The 23,587-nt window shown below is 36.7% G+C and overlaps 2 protein-coding genes and 1 long non-coding RNA gene across 18 annotated transcripts in view; 1 reads left to right on the top strand and 2 right to left on the bottom strand.

Annotated features, from left to right (window-relative positions):
* cntn3a.1 (contactin 3a, tandem duplicate 1) overlaps positions 1–5,609 on the top strand; it is a 114,919-nt gene extending 109,310 nt beyond the window's left edge. For 2 of the 3 annotated variants that reach the window (XM_055187505.2, XM_055187503.2), the window contains 5 exons: positions 682–797; positions 3,014–3,200; positions 3,299–3,411; positions 4,260–4,428; positions 4,545–5,608. In XM_055187505.2, coding sequence (XP_055043480.2) covers positions 682–797; positions 3,014–3,200; positions 3,299–3,411; positions 4,260–4,428; positions 4,545–4,633 — 674 coding nt within the window. In that variant the 3' untranslated portion in view covers positions 4,634–5,608. Of the gene's footprint in view, positions 1–681; positions 798–3,013; positions 3,201–3,298; positions 3,412–4,259; positions 4,429–4,544 lie in introns of all 3 variants that reach the window. The other variant, XM_055187504.2, reaches the window with a different exon arrangement.
* Positions 5,610–6,108: 499 nt separating this feature from the next.
* LOC129430353 (uncharacterized) lies at positions 6,109–11,485 on the bottom strand. The gene is made up of 3 exons (XR_012373062.1): positions 11,379–11,485; positions 6,523–6,651; positions 6,109–6,431 (listed from the first exon to the last, which is right to left on the bottom strand). It is a non-coding gene; the product is annotated as an uncharacterized lncRNA (long non-coding RNA).
* Positions 11,486–16,756: 5,271 nt separating this feature from the next.
* The window catches only part of LOC129430350 (band 4.1-like protein 1), a 77,366-nt gene continuing 70,535 nt past the window's right edge, over positions 16,757–23,587 (bottom strand). For 13 of the 14 annotated variants that reach the window (XM_055187492.2, XM_055187490.2, XM_055187497.2 and 10 more), the window contains 6 exons: positions 22,999–23,244; positions 22,760–22,819; positions 21,868–21,954; positions 21,446–21,526; positions 19,989–20,105; positions 16,757–19,452 (listed from right to left, as the gene is read on the bottom strand). In XM_055187492.2, the coding sequence (XP_055043467.2) occupies positions 19,447–19,452; positions 19,989–20,105; positions 21,446–21,526; positions 21,868–21,954; positions 22,760–22,819; positions 22,999–23,244 (597 nt within the window). In that variant the 3' untranslated portion in view covers positions 16,757–19,446. Of the gene's footprint in view, positions 19,453–19,988; positions 20,106–21,445; positions 21,527–21,867; positions 21,955–22,759; positions 22,820–22,998; positions 23,245–23,411; positions 23,508–23,587 lie in introns of those variants that run through there. The other variant, XR_008639505.2, reaches the window with a different exon arrangement.

Genomic DNA, 23,587 nt, shown 5'->3' with positions numbered 1-23,587 from the left:
TATAGATTAATCGCGATTAATTGATATGCATCCCTAATGGTGGGATACAGGGTTGCATCTGGTGCCACAAGTAGAGTATTATGTTATGTGGACTGTCAAACGATTAATCGCAAACAAATAAAAGTTTCTGTTTGCATAATTTATGTGTGTGCACTGTTTGTAATAATTATGCATATATAAATACACATTGATTCATGTATGTATTTAAGAAACATTTACATGTGTGTGTATATATAATTTAGATAATAAGTATAAAATGATATATAAATAACATTTTTCTTTAATTTATTTATCTATGTGTGTGTATTTATGTAAGGAATAATTGACGACGGGCTGTTGAATTATAAGAAAATAATGCATACCCAAGGTGGTAATGTGGCACGCATTACACCGTGGGTGTGCATTATTTTCAAATAATTTAAAGGACCGGAGTCCATTATTCCTCTTATACCACGGTTACCACAAACATTGCTCTGGTGCCTATTTTTAAGACATTTGACAGGTTAGGTGTGCTTTTATTAAAAAATAATCAATAATCAATAATCAACCCATTGAACATTTCTCAGCCAATCAGAATAAATCATAGTTGCCACACATATATTATGCAAACTTATATTTTATTTTTATCATGGATTTTTTAATAAAAGTAAGATGTTACAATAATGATTATTCTGACCGCAGAGCCGAGTCGCGCACCCGGTCGAGTCCGTGTCAAGAGCTTGTCAGCATCAGAAGTGGAGGTCAGCTGGAAACCTCTACCATGGAGCACCAGTAGGACGCGCATTATGGGTTATGAGGTGAAGAAACAGAACCAAAGCATTTTAACTCTTTTCCTGCCTGCGTTTTTTATTGCCATTGTTTTGCATTGTTTCCTATACATTGATTTTACTTGGGCGGGCCGTCCAGGTGCAGTGAGGAAAATGGGTATTTGAGCGCCCTGCTGTTTTGCAGGTTCTCCCACTTGGAGGTCGTGGGGGGGTCTGAGGTTGTCATTGTAGGTGCATGTCCACTGTGAGAGACATAATCTAAAAAAAAATCACAGAAAACACAAAGTATGATTTTTTTACTATTTATTTGTATGATACAGCTGCAAATAAGTATTTGAACACCTGAGAAAGTCAATGTTAATATTTGGTACAGAAGCCTTTGTTTGCAATTACAGAGGTCAAACGTTTGCTGTAGTTTTTCACCAGGTTTAAACACACTGCAGGAGGGATTTTGGCCCACTCCTCCACACAGATCTTCTCCAGATCAGTCAGATTTCTGACCTGTCGCTGAGAAACACAGAGTTTGAGCTCCCTCCAAAGATTCTCTATTGGGTTTAGGTATGGAGACTGGCTAGGCACGCCAGAACCTTGATATGCTTCTTACAGAGCCACTCCTTGGTTATCCTGGCTGTGTGCTTCGGGGCATTGTCATGTTGAAAGACCCAGCCTAAACCCATCTTCGCTCTAACTGAGGGAAGGAGGTTGTTCCCCAAAATCTTGCAATACATGGCCCCGGTCATCCTATCCTTAATACAGTGCAGTCGCCCTGTCCCATGTGCAGGAAAACACCCCCAAAGCATGATGCTACCACCTCTATGCTTCACAGTAGGGATGGTGTTCTTGGGATGGTACTCATCATTCTTCTTCCTCCAAACACTTTTAGTGGAATTATAACCAGAAAGTTCTATTTTAGTCTCATCTGACCACATGACTTTCTCCCATGACTTCTCTGGATTATCCAAATGGTCATTGGCAAACTTAAGACGGGCCTGGACATGTGCTGGTTTAAGCAGGGAAACCTTCCGTGTCATGCACAATTTCAAACCATGACGTCTTCGTGTATTACCAACAGTAACCTTGGAAACGGTGGTCTCAGCTCTTTTCAGGTCATTGACCAGCTCCTCCCGAGTAGTTCTGGGCTGATTTCTCACCTTTCTTAGGATCATTGAGACCCCACAAGGTGAGATTTTGCATGGAGCCCCAGTCCGAGGGAGATTGACAGTCATGTTTAGCTTCTTCCATTTTCTAATGATTGCTCCAACAGTGGACCTTTTGTCACCAAGCTGCTTGGCAATTTCCCCGTAGCCCTTTCCAGCCTTGTGGAGGTGTACAATTTTATCTCTAGTCTCTTTGGACAGCTCTTTGGTATTGGCCATGTTAGTAGTTGGACTCTTACTGATTGTATGGGGTGGACAGGTGTCTAACGACCTCAAACAGGTACATCTAATGTAGGATAATAAATGGAGTGGAGGTGGACATTTTAAAGGCAGACTAACAGGTCTTTGAGGGTCAGAATTCTGGCTGATAGACAGGTGTTCAGATACTTGTTTGCAGCTGTATCATACAAATGAATAGGTAGAGGGATCATACATTGTGATTTCTGAATTTTTTTTGGATTGTGTCTCTCACTGTAGACATGCACCTACGATGACAATTTCAGACCCCTTCATGATTTCTTGGTGGGAGGGCTTGCGGAGTGGCAGGGTGTTCAAATGCTTATTTTCCTCACTGTATATTAACAACCACCCAAGTATATAACCGCCCATCATATTTCATTGTATCACATTGTATCCTTACATGTTTCTGAACTTGAGCCGAGTTGTCTGCACTATACACAATCTATAATAAAACTATCATTTGCATTTAAAACTGCCCAGAAAACACAGACATTTGATGCCGTTTTACCGCCCGCGACTCGTGACCCGGTTGGGACCGCCCCATTTTAACGGAATCCAGCTTGCTTTAAATAAACACACTTGCACAACTCCGATGCTATCTCAGAGAAACAAACTATGGGCCAGATTTACTAACAGCTTACTTTTTGCGACTGATCTTATATGCATTTCTAGGAGTTTCCCTTTCAGACGCGAAATTTACGGGAGGAGATTATTTAAATGATTCATGATGAACGCTAAATGAACATGATTTAATAATAACAATTAAGATTAACATGTTGATCGCTTGTCTGGTTAGGACATGCCGTTACAAAATTGTGGCTGATATTGACAGTTGATTGTGAATTTCAGCTGAGGTACTGGAGTACAAAAGCTAAAGCGGACACAGCCAGTGTAATGAGGACTGTGGGAAACAGGACGTCAGCTGTTATTCGTGGACTGGACCCGAGCAGTACATACTACATCAAACTCAAAGCCTATAATACTGCTGGTGTTGGGCCTGACAGTGCTGTGGTCAATGTCACTACAAAAAGACCCCGTGAGTGTGCTATTGCGTTTAAATTTCAGCAGCTTTTGCTGTAGTCTCACAGTTTTGTCTTAAATGTATTTTCTCTACTCTTTCATGACTTGCTCCAGCACCAAGCCAGTCTCCAGCAAAAGTCATGTGGAATACCACAGACTCCAAACTCATCCTCAGATGGGATCATGTTAAGGCTTTGGAGAATGAATCTGAAGTTATGGGCTATAAGGTATGAACACACTTACATCATCACATCTGTATTTGACAACTAGGGTTGTAGCTTCACTATGCGTTTCGAAAGGGAGGGGTGAGCTGTGGCAACCTGATCTCACGAATTTCCGTGGCATAGTCACGGAATTTTGTGCTCATTTTTCCGTGGCATTCTCACGGATCTCAGCATTTTTCCGTGGCCCTGCTACGGACTGTCTTTTTCCGTGGCATACTCACGGATTGGTTACTCAACTGTTTTGTCCTATTTTCTTACCATTTTCGCTGCGGTTTACGGTTAGATTTACATGAAATGACATCCCTACCCAAACCCAACTCTAACCCCAACGCCAGGTGACAATTATTTAAAGTTTAGAAAATATAAAAGAATAAATCAGAAAAAATAGTATAAACCAATAGTTAATGTGACATACTAACGCAAACACCAAATCTAACCCTAAACCGAAGCGAAAATGGTTTGAAAATAGGAAAAAGCAGTTGAGTAACCACTCCGTGAGAATGCCACGGAAAAAGACAGTCCGTAGCAGGGCCACGGAAAAATGCGGAGATCCGTGAAAAATGAGCACAAAATTCCGTGACTATCCCACGGAACTTTGTGAGATCATGTTGCGCTGTGGACACAATCTCACTGCTAGATGTCGCTAGAAGTCCCACATTGCACCTTTGAGATAAATAAAACTGCATGTAGTAACCGAGGTACAGTATAAGCAAACTAACGGTCAACTATAGGCCATTAAATATTAAAGCACACGTGAGGTGTAACAATGTTATTAATATTCAATAACTCTACACTCTGTTGTCATTTAATCTCTACATATACACTGAGTTGTAAAGCTGCTGTTTTTGAAGGTCATGTACAAGCAGAGCAGACAGAGTCGACCCAGCGTGGTGGAGACTAACAACACATCTCTTGAGCTCTCATTACCTGTGGATGAGGATTACATTATCCAGATTAAACCGGTCAGTGAGGGAGGAGAGGGAAGCAGCAGCAGGCAAATCACCATTCCCAGGATAGCAGGTTTGAAATGATGGCCTTTATATTTATTAACATTGTGAGCTATAATGTTCACTCAGCACTCTTTAATTGTTTTGTTTGTTTGATTTATTGTGAATTATTTGATTGTATTTTTACAGTCGCACATGCAATCGGATTAGCCCCGGAAAAGAAAGCACTACCATCACTCGTAGCACTAGCACTCTGTACGGTCAGGACATTATTATGACAGCAGAACCAAACCCAACCATTACCAAAATCCACCACAAGGGGGTCCAGTATGTTGTACACACAGACTCTTCAGATTGAAAGTTTTCCTCTCGTTTTTTTAAAGAGGAAGTTTGCTATCCCGGATTACTGACACCAAAGCTGCTAAGACAATGGAGTTACTGAATCGTTTTGGGGACGAATGGAGTGATTTGTATATCGTTTTGATAGATGTTACCTATTTTGCTCCTGGCTAGGAACTGGACATTCAAGGTTCATAAAATGCCATGGATTCACATGCAAGGAAAGTCGAATCCATATTCATCCATTAGACTGTTGGCAGCGGAGAACCACGCAAATGCCTTTTCTATAGCAACCCTGAGACTGCTCAATGAACTCTGCTAAACTGCCATACCTCAGACATCTTCATCAAAGGACTTTGATCTAACCTGATGTTCCTCATCAACATACTCCATCAACTGTCCTCAAATCAGACAGAGTTTACAGTATTGACATGGCCCGTGTCTGTTTAAATGATAAAGTCGATGCTGCTGGCCTTACATACAGAAAGAGCTGGTCGTTCCTTCAAGCAAGCACTAAGATCTTTGTTTTGTTAGTGCGTGCCTGTATGATGAGAAGCGCTATGTAAGATATCCTCAGGACCAGAACAGCCTTAAATAGTTGTCATTACACTGCAAAAAAAATGACTTTCTTACTTAGTATTTTTGTCTTGTTTTCAGTAGAAATATCTAAAAATTCAAGATGTATTTTCTTGATGAGCAAAATGACCTAAGAAAATAATACTAGTTTTTATACAAAAAAATGTGCAATTTAAGTGAATTTGTGCTTAAAACAAGCAAAAATTACTGCCAATGGAGTGAGAAAATTTTACTTGAATTAAGTGTTTAAGAAAAAAGAAATCTTATTTCACAATTTTTTTTCTCACCCCATTGGCAGATAATTTTGCTTAAATTGTCTATTATTTGTCTTAAAACTGGTGTTGTTTTCTTGGGTCGTTTTGCTCATCAAGAAAAAGCATCTTAATTTAAGAATTTTTAGATATTTCTGCTGAAAGCAGGACGGAGATACTAAGTAAGAAAGTCATTTTTTTCATTGTATTTCTGTTTAATTGTTTATTTTCTGTATTTTCCTTTCATTTGATTGTTAAAAAAAACTAGCACTATTCTGTTGAGGGTGCGTTCAATAGGCAATGTCTGTGGTCACTAAATACCTGAAAATGCTTAAGTTATTTTGTTTTCAAGCTGTTTAGCATGAACTGGCTCTGTAGTCGCTTGAAATACAGTTTGAATGGATTGTCTGCTTTTAATAAAAGAAATACGAGTTGTTTGAAGATTTCTACGGGTTAGTCGCCTCGATTTCTACTCCTGCTAAATACTACATTCAGAAATGCAAATGTACGTGTAATGCTCTAGTTTGTGTAAAAAAAAAAGTCTTTTGATTCGACAGGAAAAGATGAAAACAGACAAGAGATCCAACTGCAAGTCCAACAGCTTTATCATACAATATAATTGGTAATGAACTTATCCACGTCCTTTTCAAAGTTTCATCTGCAAATAAAGTAATAGTTGGTCTGTTGCTTCTTGTGATTGTAGAAGAGTAAAGAAAAGGAATGAAAAAAGTGCTTTGACTGCTACAAAATGAAAACAAGGGACAAGGTGTTCTCTTAATCTTCTCTGTGTAGATGACAAGTAATGGTCCCTGGAGTGCGAGCATCAATGAAGTTTTCAGATGAGACTATTCGTACAGAGTAACGGTGCAGTAACACAAAGCAGAGATTCTCCAGTCCACGCTTGCCTTGTCTGTGCAATACAAAAGTGGAAACACGTTAGTACTATGAGCTACAGTTATGTGAACTTCTTGTTCATACTACACTCAGCAAAATGCACTCACATTTTGTAACGTTCTCAATATCAGCAGGGTCCTGGAGGATCTTTGACAGGCCTTCCAACAGCATGAAGCTTTGATGTAGCGATAGGCGATGACTTCTGTCTGCTGAAACATCTTATTTAGTGCCGCTGACTGCACCGGTAACACACAGTGTTTTTCTTAAACAAATGCTTGATAAATATCTTAAAGGCATAGTTGACCAAACAATTTTCATTCTGTCATCATCATTAACTTACCCTCAAAGTTGTTTCGATGTTTGTAACCAAGCAGATTTGGGGCACTATTGACTTCCACAGTACACTGTAAAAAAAAAATGTCGCTGCCTTAAATTTTTTGTTCAATTAACTCAGATTAAAAAGCCAGTTTAACTTACTTTTACTTATCTTAACAAGAAAAGAGTTGCTAAAACTTAAAAAATGAAGTTACTTATTTCAACTATATTTTATAAATTATAACAACGTGTTTCTAGTAATAAATAATAGTAAGTTAAAATGACCAAAACAAAAAAAAATTTACAGTGTAGGAAAAAATAATACTGTGGAAGTCAATGGTGCCCAGATCTGTTTGTTTATTAAAGGATTAGTCCATTTTCTTAAAAAATAAATCCAGATAATTTACTCACCACCTTGTCATCCAAAATGTTGATGTCTTTCTTTGTTCAGTCGAGAAGAAATTATGTTTTTTGAGGAAAACATTTCAATCTAATTTTAATAGACTTTAAAGGTGCAATTTGTAAGAAATTTGCAGTAAAATGTCCAAAAACCACTAGGCCAGTGTTATATATTTTGTCCAGCTGATTACTATCAATATCTGTAATGTTTTCAACTACTTGTAAATCGTGAAAAAAATTGCCATTCAAAAAATTGACACAGGGCAGTGCAGTCTCCTGTCAATGACGTTAATATCCATGTGACCCTTTGTCACCGCCTTTACTGACGTAAAAACCACATGACAACAGTGGTCGAGTTGGAAAAAATAAAATGGCGGCCAAGGAAGCGACTGGAGCACAAATTTAGTGTAAATAAAGGTATATTTTCACTTTTTAATTGCATTTCTAGCGAGAAATTAGTATTGTAGTTTTCAAATATGTGATTAGTTATCACAAAAGCGCTCTCTTTTTATATTTCAAACACGCTGCCTTTGAAGTGCGTCAGAAAGCCTTTCTCTGAGCTGCCTTAATGTCTCCGAAGTCATTTCCTCATGAGGCAGCGAGGCAAACAGTCACTGCCTTGAGTTTTCAGACGTAGCCAGTGTCGTGGACAAATGCGGAACTATGCGTTAGCGCCTGTCGGGTTACGCGCTTGCTTATGGACTTATGGATCACTCTTTACTGTCTGCCGCTAGTTGTGTAAGCATAGACAGCTCCCGTAAGCATACGTGCCAACCAAACGACCCAAGTCTTTGGAAAAAAACGAGAGAAAGAATGAGGATCAATTTTTGCTTGTGTTTTACGCGATGGGCGAGTTGTTTTGTTTTCGTAACCCTTCAAAAAACGTATGCTATTATATTGATCACAACATAGACTGTAATCAGTAACATTTATAAGACTTGATTACCTTATCCGTCAACGTGATTTCTCGTTCGCTTCAGAGCGTCATTAAGCAACGCCATTTGATGTAATTGTGTTTTGGGGCCATCTAGTGGTAAAAAATTCCACGTATTCCACCTTTAATTGACCCCAATACTTATGCAGTTTTAATGCAGTTTAAAATTGCAGTTTCAACTGACCCTAAACGATCTCAAACGAGTTATAACTGAAAGTAAAGAGAAATAAAATAAAAATATGCACTTTTAACCCACAACTTCTTGTCTTCCTTCGGCTGTGTGACGAGCCAACGGGACCTCACGTAATTTCTTAATGCCGTGGAAAGGTCACGTGTTACATATATGAAACGCACATTTGCAGACCATTTTAACCACAAACTGACACAAAGACATAATTAGTATCATTCAGGGGCGTCGCTAGACCCCTTTTACTGGGGCACGTGCCCCAGTGTAAATTTTTTGTGCCCCGGTGTCTCAAATCTCAAGTTAAAATTTTAGCAGTTAACTAGTGCAATCCTTTACAAATACAATCGCGGCAAAAACGGATCTATATGCAATGTAGTTACCCAATCTACGCTTGTTAATGCAACAAAGCAGTCGCATTGACGCGTGCACGCACATCCATGTCCGCGCGCGTCTTTGCGTTCATCCCCGCGCACAAGCGCATTCAAAAGGTGACGCCACGCGAGTAAGTTTAGCTTATGAAAACATGACGAGATTTATAATAAATAATAATGCTAATCTTATTTTGACCCGATCATTATTGGCTTCTGTAGATGTACATCAGAAATGTTTTGTGCAAAGCAGGGAAATGGAAGAAGAAAGGAGAGATGATGAGTTTAAAGGGAGGTAAGATAAACTACATCCTCACCCTGTCAGGTCTCAAACATTAGAGGAAAAATCTCAGGAAAACCTTTTGTCGAGTCTATAGGATTGCATTGTTGCTGAGAAAATCAACAGATGTATGTGATATACTGTTCTGTATTTTCAGATATGAAATAAATATTTAGTTTACTAATATTAAACTCTAGGACACTAACTTACATAACAGTTGGCAGTAACTATGACTGAGATTATTTAATATAGCAGTCATAAAATGACTGGTTTCTTAAAATATTCTTGTAAAAATAAGTTATTAATCATTGCTATCATTGTATAATGTAGAAAATATTTCTCTGCTGTCATTATTTCCAAACATGTTATGCCATTTATGCCTCCAAACATATTAATAATGTTAGGTATGATTACACTTGTATATAATATACATATTATGTAATCTACATATTAGTACCTGTTGCACTGTAGAATAGTGGGTTTAGCAAAGGACATTGTATAGAAGTATTGCACACTTCTTGTACACAGCAGGCTTTCAAAACAGTCAGCAAAAAATGAGGGGCCTGTGCCCCAGTAAAGCTTTATGTCTAGCAACGCCCCTGGTATCATTCCACATACAACAATGTCGGAACGGTCCTCTTTCTCCACACTTGTAAACACTGGGGCGTTGTTTCGATACGTCATCCGTGACCTCTTGACGTACGTATTACGTAAGGTCACGCCAGCGCGTCACAGGACCGGACGAAGACGAGAAGTTGTGGTTTAAAAGTGCATATTTTTTATTTTTCTTGCCAAAAATGACAATCGTTTCACTAGATAAGACCCTTATGCCTCATTTGGGATCGTTTAGAGTCCTTTCAAACTGTGTTGAAACTGCAATTTTAAACTGCAGTTTCCCAACCCACCACACTCATGTTTCCATCACCATGATTGTATGCGCATTTTGAAGTATCACATCAAAAACAAGTGATAGAGACGACAAATTAACGATAAAAATCCCTTAAAGGCAGGATAGGCAGGAATTATCTAAAAAAACTTTTATACACCAATAATTAAAATGTAAGTACTCTGAAAAAGAGAGTATAAAAATTGAGTGTCTGTACGACTGTTTTAAACACAGCTCATTTTTCCATTCACTCCACCCCCTCCCTTCTGGGTTTCTTTTAAAGCCACGCCCCCAAAACACATGAACACGCACGGTGACCGGCTCTACTGGGAGAAGCATTTACCTCAGACGAGCGGAGAGGAAGGAGCGCAGTGCATGTAGTAACATCATGTCACAATCACATGCAACAATACACCTAACTTTATCACTAGGAATATAAACAAATAGGATGGCTTTTAGTACTCACTATTAAGCCAGTGTTTTGCATGTAAGAGTTTCCGTGATGAGAGCATTGTTGACTCTGATGAGGACTACACTCCGGAGACAATACAGCTACCGCATCGTCGACTCAAGGAAAAGCCACGCGATATTTACTCTCGTTTGATTTCTTCGTATTCCTTTTTTTGCCTCGTTTGCCTTCGCTGACTGGATATGCAGGTACTATGAGTTCTGAATGCTCTTTCTCTGCCTTACTTTTGCTCTTCCCAGAGTGCCTCGTGGACGTTCAAATCAATTGGGTGTGCGCATGTGTGGGCAGATCCTGTAGCAACAAGGGTGGTGCCATGGTCGCGAGAGAGAGTGATAGTCGCGCAAGCCAATCATTTGTTTCGTCCCGAATGGAAATAATTAACTGTGTTTAAAACAGTGGTGAGAGGTCTACAGACACTTGATTTTTATACTCTCTTTTTCAGAGTACTTACATTTTAATTATGTATTTGTATATAAAGACAGTTTAAACAATTTTGTAAAAAAAGTTTTTTTAGATAATTCCTGCCTATCCTGCCTTTAATTCACAAAAAAAGGTTTTTTTGAATCCTTTCAAAATTCACAAAATAAAAACAAATGCGAATTAGGTGCGTTTCCATAAAGTTGTTTGAGCTAATGAAGGTAGTATTGGTAACCCAGTAAACAAACCGAAGCACGCTTCCCTTACGAAAATTAACCATGGTTTTAGTACAGTTAAAACCAAAAAAACATTGTTACTGTAGTAAAACCATGGTAACCACAAAATAACCACGGCTCTGACAACCATCCCTGCTAAAAAAATAGACAAGATCACAGAAATGTTATTGGTTCTAATGGAATATGGCCCAAAACACAGTACAGTGTAGTGGTTTTAATGGCAAAAGCTAATGGTTCCTATTGATATTTTAATGGAAACCATTAGAATTTTCTGTAATTGTTTTATTGTTTTTTTTTTCAGCAGGCATGGTTTTCAAAAACTATAGTTAAAGCATGCTTAGTGTAGTAAAACCATGGTTTTGCGGATAGTAATCAATACACCATGGTTACCACATTTTAAACACAATAAAACCATGGTTAATTTTAAACAATAAACTGACATAAAGACATTAATTAGTATCATTCGACATACAATGTCGGAATGGTCCTCTTTCTCCACATTTGTAAACACTGCTGCTTAGTTTGGCATACGTCCTCCGTGACCTCTTGGTGTGACGTCGCACTGGCATGTCACAGGACTGGAGGAAGAGGAGAAGTTGTAGTTTAAAAGTGCATATTTTTTATTTTTCTTGCCAAAAATGACAATCGTTTCGCTAGATAAGACCCTTATTATGCCTCGTTTGAGTCCTTTGAAACTGCAATTTTAAACTGCATGTTCCCAACCCACCACACCAATGTTTCCATCACCATGATTGTGTGCGCATTTTGAAGTATCACATCAAAAACAAGTGAGGGAAACGACAAATTTAGGATTAAAAATCCCTTAATTCACAAAAAAAAAGTTTTTATGCTCGCTTGAGGTGGTTTTTGCTGGGTTTCCATCCAAACGTGAAGTGAATCTTTTCAAAATTCACAAAAATTAAAACAAATGCGAATTGGGTGCGTTTCCATAAAGTTATCCGAGCTAATGACGGTGGTATTCGTAACCCAGTAACCAACAGTAAACAAACCGAAGCACACTTCCCTTACGAAAATTAACCATGGTTTTAGTACAGTTAAAACCAAAAAAACATGGCAACCACAAAATAATCATGGTTTTGACAACCATGGTTTTCAAAAACTATAGTTAAACCATGGTTAGTGTAGTAAAACCATGGTTTTGGTGATAGTAATCAATACACCAAAAAAAAAATGGTTACACTTTTACCACAATAAAACCATGGTTAATTTCCGTAAGGGTTGGAAAATGGAGACATGACTGCAGTCACGATGGGGCAAGTTATTTATTTAGTTTTTAATGTAGTTATTAATAGTGCAGCTTGTAATTGCCAAAATAAATGTTGGGCACATAAGAAATGCAGTTTTTTTTTTTCAGATCAAGGACATTATGACGACAGCGAGCCTCATAGGATAAAGCAGTGGTTCTCAAACTGGGGGCCGCGAGATGGTGCCAGGGGGGCCCCAGCTTTATGACATTTTATAAAATAAATTAATTTATAATGAATTCTAGGTAATTAAACCTAAAAGAATAAGGCTACTAACCAACTGCACTACTTTGTATAGTATAATTTTGTTGTTTTTTTATTAAAATGTTATGTTTTAAAACAAATTTGTCATAAATTTTCTTAGGGGGGCCACGAAGGAATGCACCGTATATAAGGGGGGCCGCACGCTGAAAAGGTTTGAGAACCACTGGGATAAAGACAATGACAGCAGCTGGAACAGACGATGGGTTTAATGTTCTCGTCAGAATTTATTCTGCAAATGCGTTTCCAGCCCCCATTATTCGCATCATCTCTTTATCGCATAAGGGATTTTTATTCGAAATTTAGCGTTTCTATCACTCGTTTCGGATGCGATACTTTAAATGCACATAAAATAATGGTGATGAAAACATAACTAATTTATGCGAAAAAAAGAATAAATTCTAATAATGCGAGATGAAAAGGTTTTTGCCAAAGAAATTATGACCTGAACATTAAACCCACGTGACTGATCTTCTAGCCGTTTCCGCTGGAGTTGTCTTTACCATATATGGTGCTCGACGTTGCAATGTTTTTGCTGCTAGTGCCTTCATCAAAAATTCATATTTTTTTCTTCTGTACACAGAATTCAGTTTTGGAATTACAAGCTGCACGGCTAATAAATTAATAACTTGCCTCATAATGACATTTTCACGCGTACTTTGTTTTGTTTACTGTTGGTTGCTAGGTTACCAATACCACCGTCATTCGCTCAAACAACCCGCCACCACCACCTCTCTTCGGAGGACAACTTTATTATTTATTTTTTTTAATAAAAAACAACTTGATGTAAACACCTAATTGGCATTTTTTTGTTTTTTCTTTTTTTTTGCGAATGATAAGCTTAACCTTAGTCCCGTCCAGAGCACTACACCTAGAGTTAGGAAACAAGCATTTAAAGTCACTTTCCATAGTTTGTTTCCTAATATATATGTAGCGTTTCGTTTCTAAAATATTTTTGCTTTTTGGCTCCGTTTACATGACGCAAAAAATTATAAAAATAAAAAACATGTAAATTTCATTATCACATTAACAATAAAAAAGTGATAAATAAATCTTTATGCCTCATAAGGTAAACATGTTTCCTCTCCTACCTGTCCAGCAGTGTTTCTCACTAGTGTTTTAAGGCTTACCGTTCTTCCCTTCATTCTTACAGAATAACTGACTTAACGCTCTGCAAAAAGAATAACTGACTCAACGTTCTGCAAACTGCGCTTATATAGCCTGAGAGTTGGCGGTCTTTGTTGCGTCATACATGACGTCATTGAAAGAACACGCCTGTGTCACATGGACAACCACCACAGAACTGAATGTGAAGGCCAGGTGAAGGAACTTTAAACTTTTGCAATAAATCACTAAGACAAGAGTTTGCTGTTAGTCAAGACTTTTCAAAACCATGAAGAAAAATACAATATTCCTATCTGGAAATAAACATATGTGTAAATATATAAACAATTAAATAAACAAATACATAAATAAATCTGGCACCACAGCTGTCATGATATTGTTCCCGGTGGTTTGCAGTGAATCCATGCATTTTTTTTTAAACACAAAATTATGTTTATAAACACACCATGTCGCAACTGTTATACGGTGGAAAATTTTAACTATGTAATCATCAACTGTGTTAATGGTTTAAAAATATTTTTATATTGATTTTCAGAATATATATTTTAAATCTTACAGGTATAAGTTCAGCGGATATGAATGTGTTAAACTTAAAATGTATCCTATAATAATAAAATGAGTTTAATGGAAAAAAAACCATTTCTATTTTCTGTTTTCCTTCTTATCTTGAAATGTACCCTCAGTTCTGGAATGGGCCATATTTAATGCTTTATTCTGTATTCATATGTCTTCAACATGCGAAGTACAACATCTCAAGACTACAGGATAATAATAACCAAAGGCTGCATTTATACAGTTTCAGACAGAACACAAGTGTGGAAAAAAGCGTCACTGATCAAACCAAACCCCCAACCACAAGTGTGCAGCCCAAAGTCACAAAAGTCAACTTGACGATCTTATTTTATGTGTGCATTACATTTTAGTGTTGGTTCTTTTCCCAAACTCATTATAAAATATATTTTTGTCTTTAAACCACTAGAGGGCAGTGCAGTATAAGCAATACAGAATGTTTTAGTAAGATTACTTCTTTTAGTATCTACATCCCAACAAACAGTATCTGAGTGCTTTTAAAAATAGACTGAACAAGTGGATGGATCATTTTTATTTTTTGAACACTGTACAGCAAACACACAAAATCAAGCAGTAGAAAGTACCAGATAGCAGTGTAAACAGAAGTGAAATCTCAGGGCAACCAATGCTGAAGACAACTTTTCATGTTTTATCCAGAGTTCATTTTCTATGCTACATGTACAGCAAGAACAAGGACACTGCCTTGTAATGAGACAAAACTGACAAATGCTGAATGCTGTGGTTGATCCAACCGTCAACCTTTACATGGCACTTCTTTATATTCACAAACAGCATCCAAGTCTTCAAAAATCAGTGACTACGAGCTTAAGGTATGGTGTATTCAAGTCTCATTTTTAATATTTGTACGTTGTGTATAAGATGTCAAAATATTCACATAGTGCACCAGCCCGTCCTGAACCGATCCTATACATACACAACAGCAAGCCTTCACCATGTTAGCAAATATTACCAAGAGCTTTCCTGGCATTCGTTTGTCGTAATAAAGTCTGCTAGTTTTTTATTTATTTATTTGGCAATACACGTCATAAATCATTCATCCAGATAACACTACAACACATACACATCCTGACTCAAGACTTCTACTGCTTTAGGAACGTTTGTTAAGAGTATCATGGCTCACAGGTCACACTGCACTGAAAACCAAGCCACAGGCTCATGACATTCATCACACAATAAGGTATCATATCTTACAAATCAGAACCTTTTGAAGTTGTTAAAAATCATTTCGTCACTGGCACAGCATTGCATGAGAGGGAACAGATTAAAAATAATCACAAGTCTTGAAATCTTGCGGGGCAGCTGGGAATTTAATAAAATGAAATCGGCTTGTTAGAAATGAATGATCTTCGAATGTCTAGGTCTAAATGCACATGCATATAACACATTAGTTAAATATATTACAGCACGGGGCTATTAAATGCTTTATTCTGATTGGTTGAGAAATGTCCCATGGGTATGCATTATTGCACACCTATACAAATGTCTTCAATAACCACCAGAGCAATGTCTGTGGTAACCGTGGTATAAGCAGAATAATTCCCGGTCCTTTGAATTCTTTGAAAATAATGCACACTGCGGTGAATCATCCCGGCATTATTTGTAAATAATTCAACGGCCTGTCGTCAATTATTACTTATGTGTTTGGCATGTATCTAAATTTTCAATATGGGTTTTAAATATGGATGCACCCATATATTGGCCTAAAAATCGGTATCGGCAGATAATAGCATTTTCTCCACTATCGTACATCGGCCGATTGTTTAAAAACATGATATATTAAAAAAGACTCATACTGTGTAATTATTTTGAATTAGGTGACAATGACAACAGAATTGAAGTTTGTACGCTCTGCACTAATATGATTTCATGACCTCATAATTTTAAAACAAGGAGTAAAAATTTAAACTATTTGTATCTATCGGTATTGGTAGATGGCATTCTAAGTAATAAAATATCGGTATTGGCACATCCCTAATTTTAAATGTTTCACCTAACAATAGGTATAGAAGATGGCATATTAGAGCATTCAGCAAGCGTTTTGTATTTTGTGTCGTGCATTTAAAAACCAGGTTAAACATGCACTGTAAACTAACTCCATGATGCACTTAAATTTTGAAGTTTAATTTACTTGACTTTACTTAACTTGAAAATACAATCAATTTAAACATTCTTGACTAGTGAGGAGTGGGTATAAAATTTGTTTATGTTATTTCAACTTTATTTATATAAATTATTCAAGACAGTTGAAATTAATTGTAATTTAAAAATGTAAAATGTATTAAACTTAAAAATTTAAGTGCAACAATGAATTTTACAGTGTGAGGATATTTCGTATTTAACCCTCAAGTGCTGTTAATAAAAACTGCACTAATCTGCTGTTAGTGGACAAATTTGGGCACTTTGTGATTCCCTTTAAATTTTCCATTTAAATCTTTTGAAACTATCTTTTTTCTTTTTAATAAATAAAAACTTTCAAGCTATGCTTTCACATGCGCGTGCGATAGTTTCACGTGCGTGCGCGATGGCTTCACGTGAGCACGCGAAACTAAACTAAAAAGAATTCTGCACATTTTGCGTGAGCACATGAAACCAAACTTTAGATTTTTCCTACTCCAATGTCACCTTAGGGGCTTGGTAGATTACAACTAATTCATGCATTTATTTGGTGATTTTTTTCAATTTTTTTTATTGTAAAGTAAGCATTTTTTTGTTTTTCACCCAAAATTCTCACAAAAACATGATTTGATTACTACGGAGCCCCTAAGGAGACATGGGGCAAAAATTTAATAAAGCCCAGTTTCGCGTGTGCACACGAAACTATCGCATGCTCACGTGTAACTATCGCGTGCGCACGTGAAACCATCGCATACGCACGTGAAACTATCGCATACGCACGTGAAACCATCGCGCACGGACGCGAAACTCTCGCTTTCACATGCGCGTGCGACAGTTTCACGTGCGTGCGCGACGGCCCCACGTGAGCAAGTGAAACTAAACTAAAAAGAATTCTGCACATGAAGGTTCCGCGTGAGCACATGAAACCAAACTTTAGATTTTCTCTACTCCAATGTCACCTTAGGTAGGGCGACCACACGTGCCACTCCCCCCGGACGCACCCCGTCCAGGACTTCGGTGCGTCCCCCGGAAGTCGCATTTGTTGACCGCACACGCCATTCAGTTAAAAACATAAGATATACAATTGTAGTTTCATTCTTACCTTAAAATGTAACGATTGCTTTTTGTAATAATAATAATAATCCTCTATGATGTATGCGGTCGACAAATACGACCTCCGGAAGACGAACAAAAAGTCCCAGACGGGATGCGTCCGGGAAGAACGGCACGCACGGTCACCCCACCCTAGGGGCTCGGTAGATTACAACTAATTCAGGTCACTAATTAAATCACAGTAAAAACCTTTGAATGTCACTTTTGTTTTTTGTGACATCTGTTGTGATTAAAATAGCAATTACATTAAAATATAAATGTATATTTTTAATGTTATTTTTACATAAAATGCACTTAATAAAAGATGTTCATAAAAATCTTTATTCCACTAATTAAATCACAGTATACACCCCTAAAATATGTTCCACTTTTGTTTTTTTGTGACATCTGATGGAATCAAAATAGCATTTCATGTAATTCAATTTCATGTAATTTCAATGGCTGTATGACTCACTGGCTGAAATCTATACACCAATGTTGTACCAAACTTAACCTAGATTTTACCACAAGTTAAAATTGTTGAATTAAAAAAGACATGTTGGATACGGCTGTGCAAAGATGCCATAATATGCTTACAGACAAATCTGACTGTGTTAAGTAAAAGATAACAAGAGAAAGAAATAACTTATTTGCAGAATCAAACATCAAATTTCAAGAGATCCAGGGTCTCTTCTACAGTAAACCTCTTTGCCTTTGTGCTGCTAAAGAATGAGATAAAAACGTTAACTTTAGCAATGTTTTACCTGAAAGCATTATCAAATCTTGCAGTGGGACTTTGATCTCTCTTTGAAGTGTACATTTGTGTGAATGTTGGTCACATTGGGGATGTTGTGTTTTTTTATTTATTATTAATATTACATTTATTATTCATATTAATATTGTTATTTATGAGTAATATTGTTATTTATTATTAATATTATTATTTATTATTAATATTATTATTTATAATTTATTAATGGTTATTAAACAAATAAAAAAATGCTGAAAATTTTTGTAATTTTTCCATTTATTTCATATGGGTGCCCCAAAATGGGCACTATAAGCATATTAAGGAGTTTAATGATGTCCAACGTTTTTGGGTGCGTTTATGTGGAAAATTCAGGAAAAGTTGCCAAGTTTTGTACAGATGTATCAGAATAAGAGAAAAAAGTTATATAAAAAACAAAATAATTTTGCCCAAATTTGTCCCCAACATCACTTGAGGATTAAGATCTTAAAGTTTGATTTGTTTGTAACTACTAAGCCCCAAAATATCATAGAAATAAAAGTTATTTAGTTGCACCTATAAAACTAATACAGCAGTTATTTATTAAGAGGAATTTACAGGATAGAAGTGTATAAATCTAATTTGCCTGTGTTACATTCAATATGGAAATAAATACCTTTCAATGTTTGGCCGTTATACTTAAATCCAGAATATGATCTGTTCATTTCTGGTCTCGAACGTCGACCCAGTTAGTTTGACTGTCTATGAAAATGTTTAACCCTGCTTTGCCACATGCAGATGAGGTTCACAATCTAATGACGGCAACATAACATTCGTGGATCAAAAAAAGTATGAACATACACTAGCTATCACATTAGGCTTTTCTCTACAGGTCGGTGTTTGCAAAATACTTCATGTAACATCTCAATGAGCTCTAAAGAAACTACTCAGCACGCACTACTGTCACTCCACTTAGTGTAATCTTCAGCAATGTTCATCAAAAGCCTCGTACCTCATGCGTCAATGTCGACATTGCACTGTTAAGAGTACACTTGGTTAGTTTGGACATTCGCGAAGAAAAAGCGATAGACTACGATGCCGACTAAATCTTCTGATCGATGCGACGAGGAGACTGTCCATCCCGAGCGGTCTTAAGCCGTGGAGGCCGCCCATATGTCCATATTACCACAGCAATGTAGACACAAAGTAGAAATGACATGGGAAGGAATATGTCTGACATCTGGGAGGCAGTGTGTGTTTGTGTGTATGGGTGTTTGGATGTGTAAGTGGAAGAGTTGGTGTCCTGGGTCTTGAAGCTTGTGGCAGTCATTGAGAAACAACTTCCTGATGAAGAACTGAGAAGATCAGGACTAATGGAGAGAAAAGCAGACATAAAAAGATAATATGAACCTAAATTAATAAATGGCAGGATTACAAGATTAACTTCATTGAAAACTTGTTGTTTGCTGTTATACAATGCACTTAAAGGGGACATTTCACAAGACTTTTTTAAGATGTCAAATAATCTTTGGATCAACCTAAAAAAAAGTAAGTTACCTGGTTGCCTTAAAATTTTAAGTTGATTTGATTAAAAATACTAGGTTGAATTAACTAAAACTGAGCTAAAAATGTTAAGGCAATTAGGTAAATTTTTTAATTACAGGCTATTTACTTTTTTAAGTTGAACTAAAATTTTTTACAGTGTTGAAACAATAAGACTTGCAATAGATTTCTTTTTTAAATAACTGCAAGCTTGGCTTTGTTTGCAGTTATTTGAAAGTGTGCTTGTCAGTGGCGTCCACCTGAGCAGAGTTAACACACAGCTGGATAAACTGGTTTTGACATAAAATACATTTTAAAAATAAATGGATTAGTTGCGCACGAAGGCACTAGCGGTGACAAATACCTTTGATTCCTCGTGTGGGTCTAAAGTGGAAGATTCTGTTTCCCTGACAACCACAGCCTTGGTAACCAACATGTCAGGATGCTGTTGCCTGGCTTCTTTTATTGCCATGGCGAGCGCCTGTAAAAAGTAATTTATTTCCGAGGTTTAATAGAAGATGCGAAAACAAGCAGCTTATGTATTGGCAATATGTCTTCTGACATGCTAATTAATTTGTGCTTATTTAATAAACCACACACAGTTATAGTTTGCAGAGCTAGGCAGTCATATATAGCTATTATAGATAGATAGATAGATAGATAGATAGATAGATAGATAGATAGATAGATAGATAGATAGATAGATAGATAGATAGATAGATAGATAGATAGATAGATAGATAGATAGATAGATAGATAGATAGATAGATAGATAGATAGATAGATAGATAGATTTTCAAAGATTTCTTATAAAAACAAATAATTTTTTTCGCAAAATGCACTAAATCCATGACAAGTTTTTTTTCCAAAATGCTATAAATCTATTGAATCAATATATATAAATATGCATTCATCTTTGCCATGTTATATTCATTTAGTTGACTAGTGGTATATACTGATTAAAAAATAAACATTAATGGCATTTCCACTTACTTTGTCATATTAAGAACACTGTCATTGCTGCTGTTATTCTTGGGACGTCGTTGCTGAACTTTTTTGACAGCGATCAGCTTGTAAAATGTTTTGGTTTGATTTTCGTTGACTTTGAGTAAAATAATGTAAAGTTTTTCATAAGATCCCCTGGGGTCAATGTGTTAGCATGACAGAAGCTTGATGCTGTCCGAAGAACAAGCAACAGCGGACATTTTTCCTTTCCTTCGAGTGCCTCTCACGTAAATTATTAGATTTTGCTGGCTTACGTTTCTTCCCCGCCACAGAAAACCACCACAGGTTTATCAATGCCAACAAAAGTATTATTTTGTTTTTGTTTGTTTGTTGATCACAAAGTACAAAGTAGATGTGGAAAACTAGGATTCTGTGTGTATTCAACGCAATTGTTTACAATGCGTGTAATGGTGCGCTGTGATTTATTGCATTCTGCAGAAAAGGACAACTGGCGTTTCTCACGTTTTGGGAGAAAACGGAGAAAAGATTAATAGAATAACAAGCCGGATATTGGATTTTGGGTAAAATTAAGAATTTATTTTTAATACTGACCTGATATAATACTGATTTTGGTGGTAACAATAAAAAAAGGTGTTTATCGCGTTTTGGAACCAAACTCTTCATATAGTATCACATATATATATAGATACACATATATACATATTTCAATACTAGATGGTGTATTTATTAAATTTTTCATTTTCCAAGCAGTTCATTACAAAATGTTACAAAATTCATTATTATCAGTATTGAAAAAAATTTATGGAATCACTTCTGACTATTGGTTCTGGGTTCCCAACGCTAATCTGCACATACCTGATCTTGATCAACATCATCATCACCAGTAATGATAATCCTTTTTTCAATTCTTGTCTCTGAATAGCCTCCTTTCACCGTCTGCAAAACAAAAAGATTAAAAATAAACTTAAACTTTTACAGATCTACACTAAACATGAGGCAAAATAAGTAAGGAATAATTGATGACGAGCCTTTGAATTATTAGTAAATAATGGACACCCAAGTTGGTAATGCGGCACGATGCTTTTTTTAAATAATTCAAAGGATCAAAGTCAATTATTCCGCTTATACCACAGTTACCATAGACCATATTTTAAGTAATTTGACAGGTTAGTGCATTTTATAGAAAAATGATCAACACCCGTAAAACATTTCTCAATCAATCAGAATAAAGCACTCAACAGGCCCGTGGTATAACAAGGTGTAAATGTTTCAGATACCTTAGTAACATGAGTTGTAGTGGCTGATGTTACATTCTCAGTTACCATTAGAGGAGAACCTTCTCTTCCGAATGATCCCACGTTCACCTAAACAAGAATAAAAATCAAAAACGCAATTTTCACACAAAAACAACAGTAGACCTCACAGGTTAGCTAAAGCTACATGTATAACTCAGGGATTTGTTTGCATTGAAGAAAGCTTAAAGGGATAGTTCACCCAAAAATGAATAATTTTCTCAATATATATTTTTTTGCCATATGCTAAAATGTGTGCAGTATGCATAGGACAGTGTATAAATCAGTGCTAAAGTAAGTGTACAATAAACATTTTGTACATAGAAAGGCACAAGATATTAATATAAACAAATAATAACTAATAATATAAACTGGAAAAGGCATTGCACATTGGGATGAGTCTAACTAAATGTGGAAAAGATTATTTCACATGGCATAAATTGTTAAAATATTTAATAAGTCATTGAACAAGATTAAACAATATTATCAACAGTATTATTATGTGCACATCCGTTGAAGATCATTAGGCCAAAAATTCTATAGGTGACATTTATCGCGACTCTTAAATAGCACTTAATGCACCCTGCGTGCGATCGTATTTAAGTGCACCTTTAGGAAACGCACGTGAAAGAATAACGAATGTTTGTTAAGTAGCTCGTAAAAAGCGCTCTTAAGTGCTAAGTTAAATCGTTATCAGGAAACTGAGCCCTGAAGCCCCATTGACTTCCATAGCAGGAAAAAATAATACTATAGAAGTCTGAAGGTTTGTAACATCATGAAAGTGAGTAAATGATGACAGAATTTTCATTTTTGGGTGAACTATTCCTTTAAAGTTTGGTAATAATAATAGTAGATTTGCCGTTTAGAGATCACTTACAGGAGAAACCCTCTCTCCCATTGAGTATGCAGCCTCTCGCATGCTGCTCAAACCATGGTCCTATAACGACAAATAGAGAAGATACAATCCAGATGAGATCCACCACTCTGCATGTAAGTATCAAGACATTTTAAGAAAGTAATTACTCAGACGCATATGTAATTGAAGATAATTGATCTTCACAGCATGTTCCTCACATCATAATGTAAAGTAAGCATGATGAGCTAAAAGGTCTCTACCGGGTCTGCAATCTCCATAATGGTTGTTGTGACCTCCGAGCCATTGGGTTGCGTCTCGATCTTGACCTCAGTCTTCCTTAGAGCCTGAGAGGCGATGATCTCACTGCTCTCTCTGCTCAGAGGTTGAATCGGAGGCGAACCAGAGCTCTCACGCCTCATCAACTGGGCATTAGCTTGGTCGGTAGAGTCTTTCTTCATAGCTTGGGCAACTTTTACGGACCGCGGAGCCTTCTTGGGTACAAAAGGCTTGGAAAATATAGGAATGAGATGAAGTTATAACTGGAAGTGATCTTTAGAGTTAGGTACACAGTGGCAATCCAATGAACTTGGCAGCATATAATGAGTCATGGCGAAAGAAAATAATAAGAAGCAATGACAAATGTAACAAAAAAATGAAATCAAAGGAACCAAACCTGAACTGAGTGATATTCAACTTAAGAAGGGAGCATCAAATGGAATGGAATTAGCATCAATCATGAACTCAAATTCCAATAAAAATTGGATGCGCCCTGTAAAATGTGAAAGAAAAGAAAATGGGATGTGATTGCTATCTTCAACACAAATAAACATCCAACACCCCCAGCAGGTG

Source organism: Misgurnus anguillicaudatus, chromosome 13 (genome assembly GCF_027580225.2).
Source record: "Misgurnus anguillicaudatus chromosome 13, ASM2758022v2, whole genome shotgun sequence".
Taxonomy (NCBI): Eukaryota; Metazoa; Chordata; class Actinopteri; order Cypriniformes; family Cobitidae; genus Misgurnus; species Misgurnus anguillicaudatus.
Note: the sequence above shows the minus strand (reverse complement) of the source record. Positions and strands in the feature narration are given on the sequence as shown.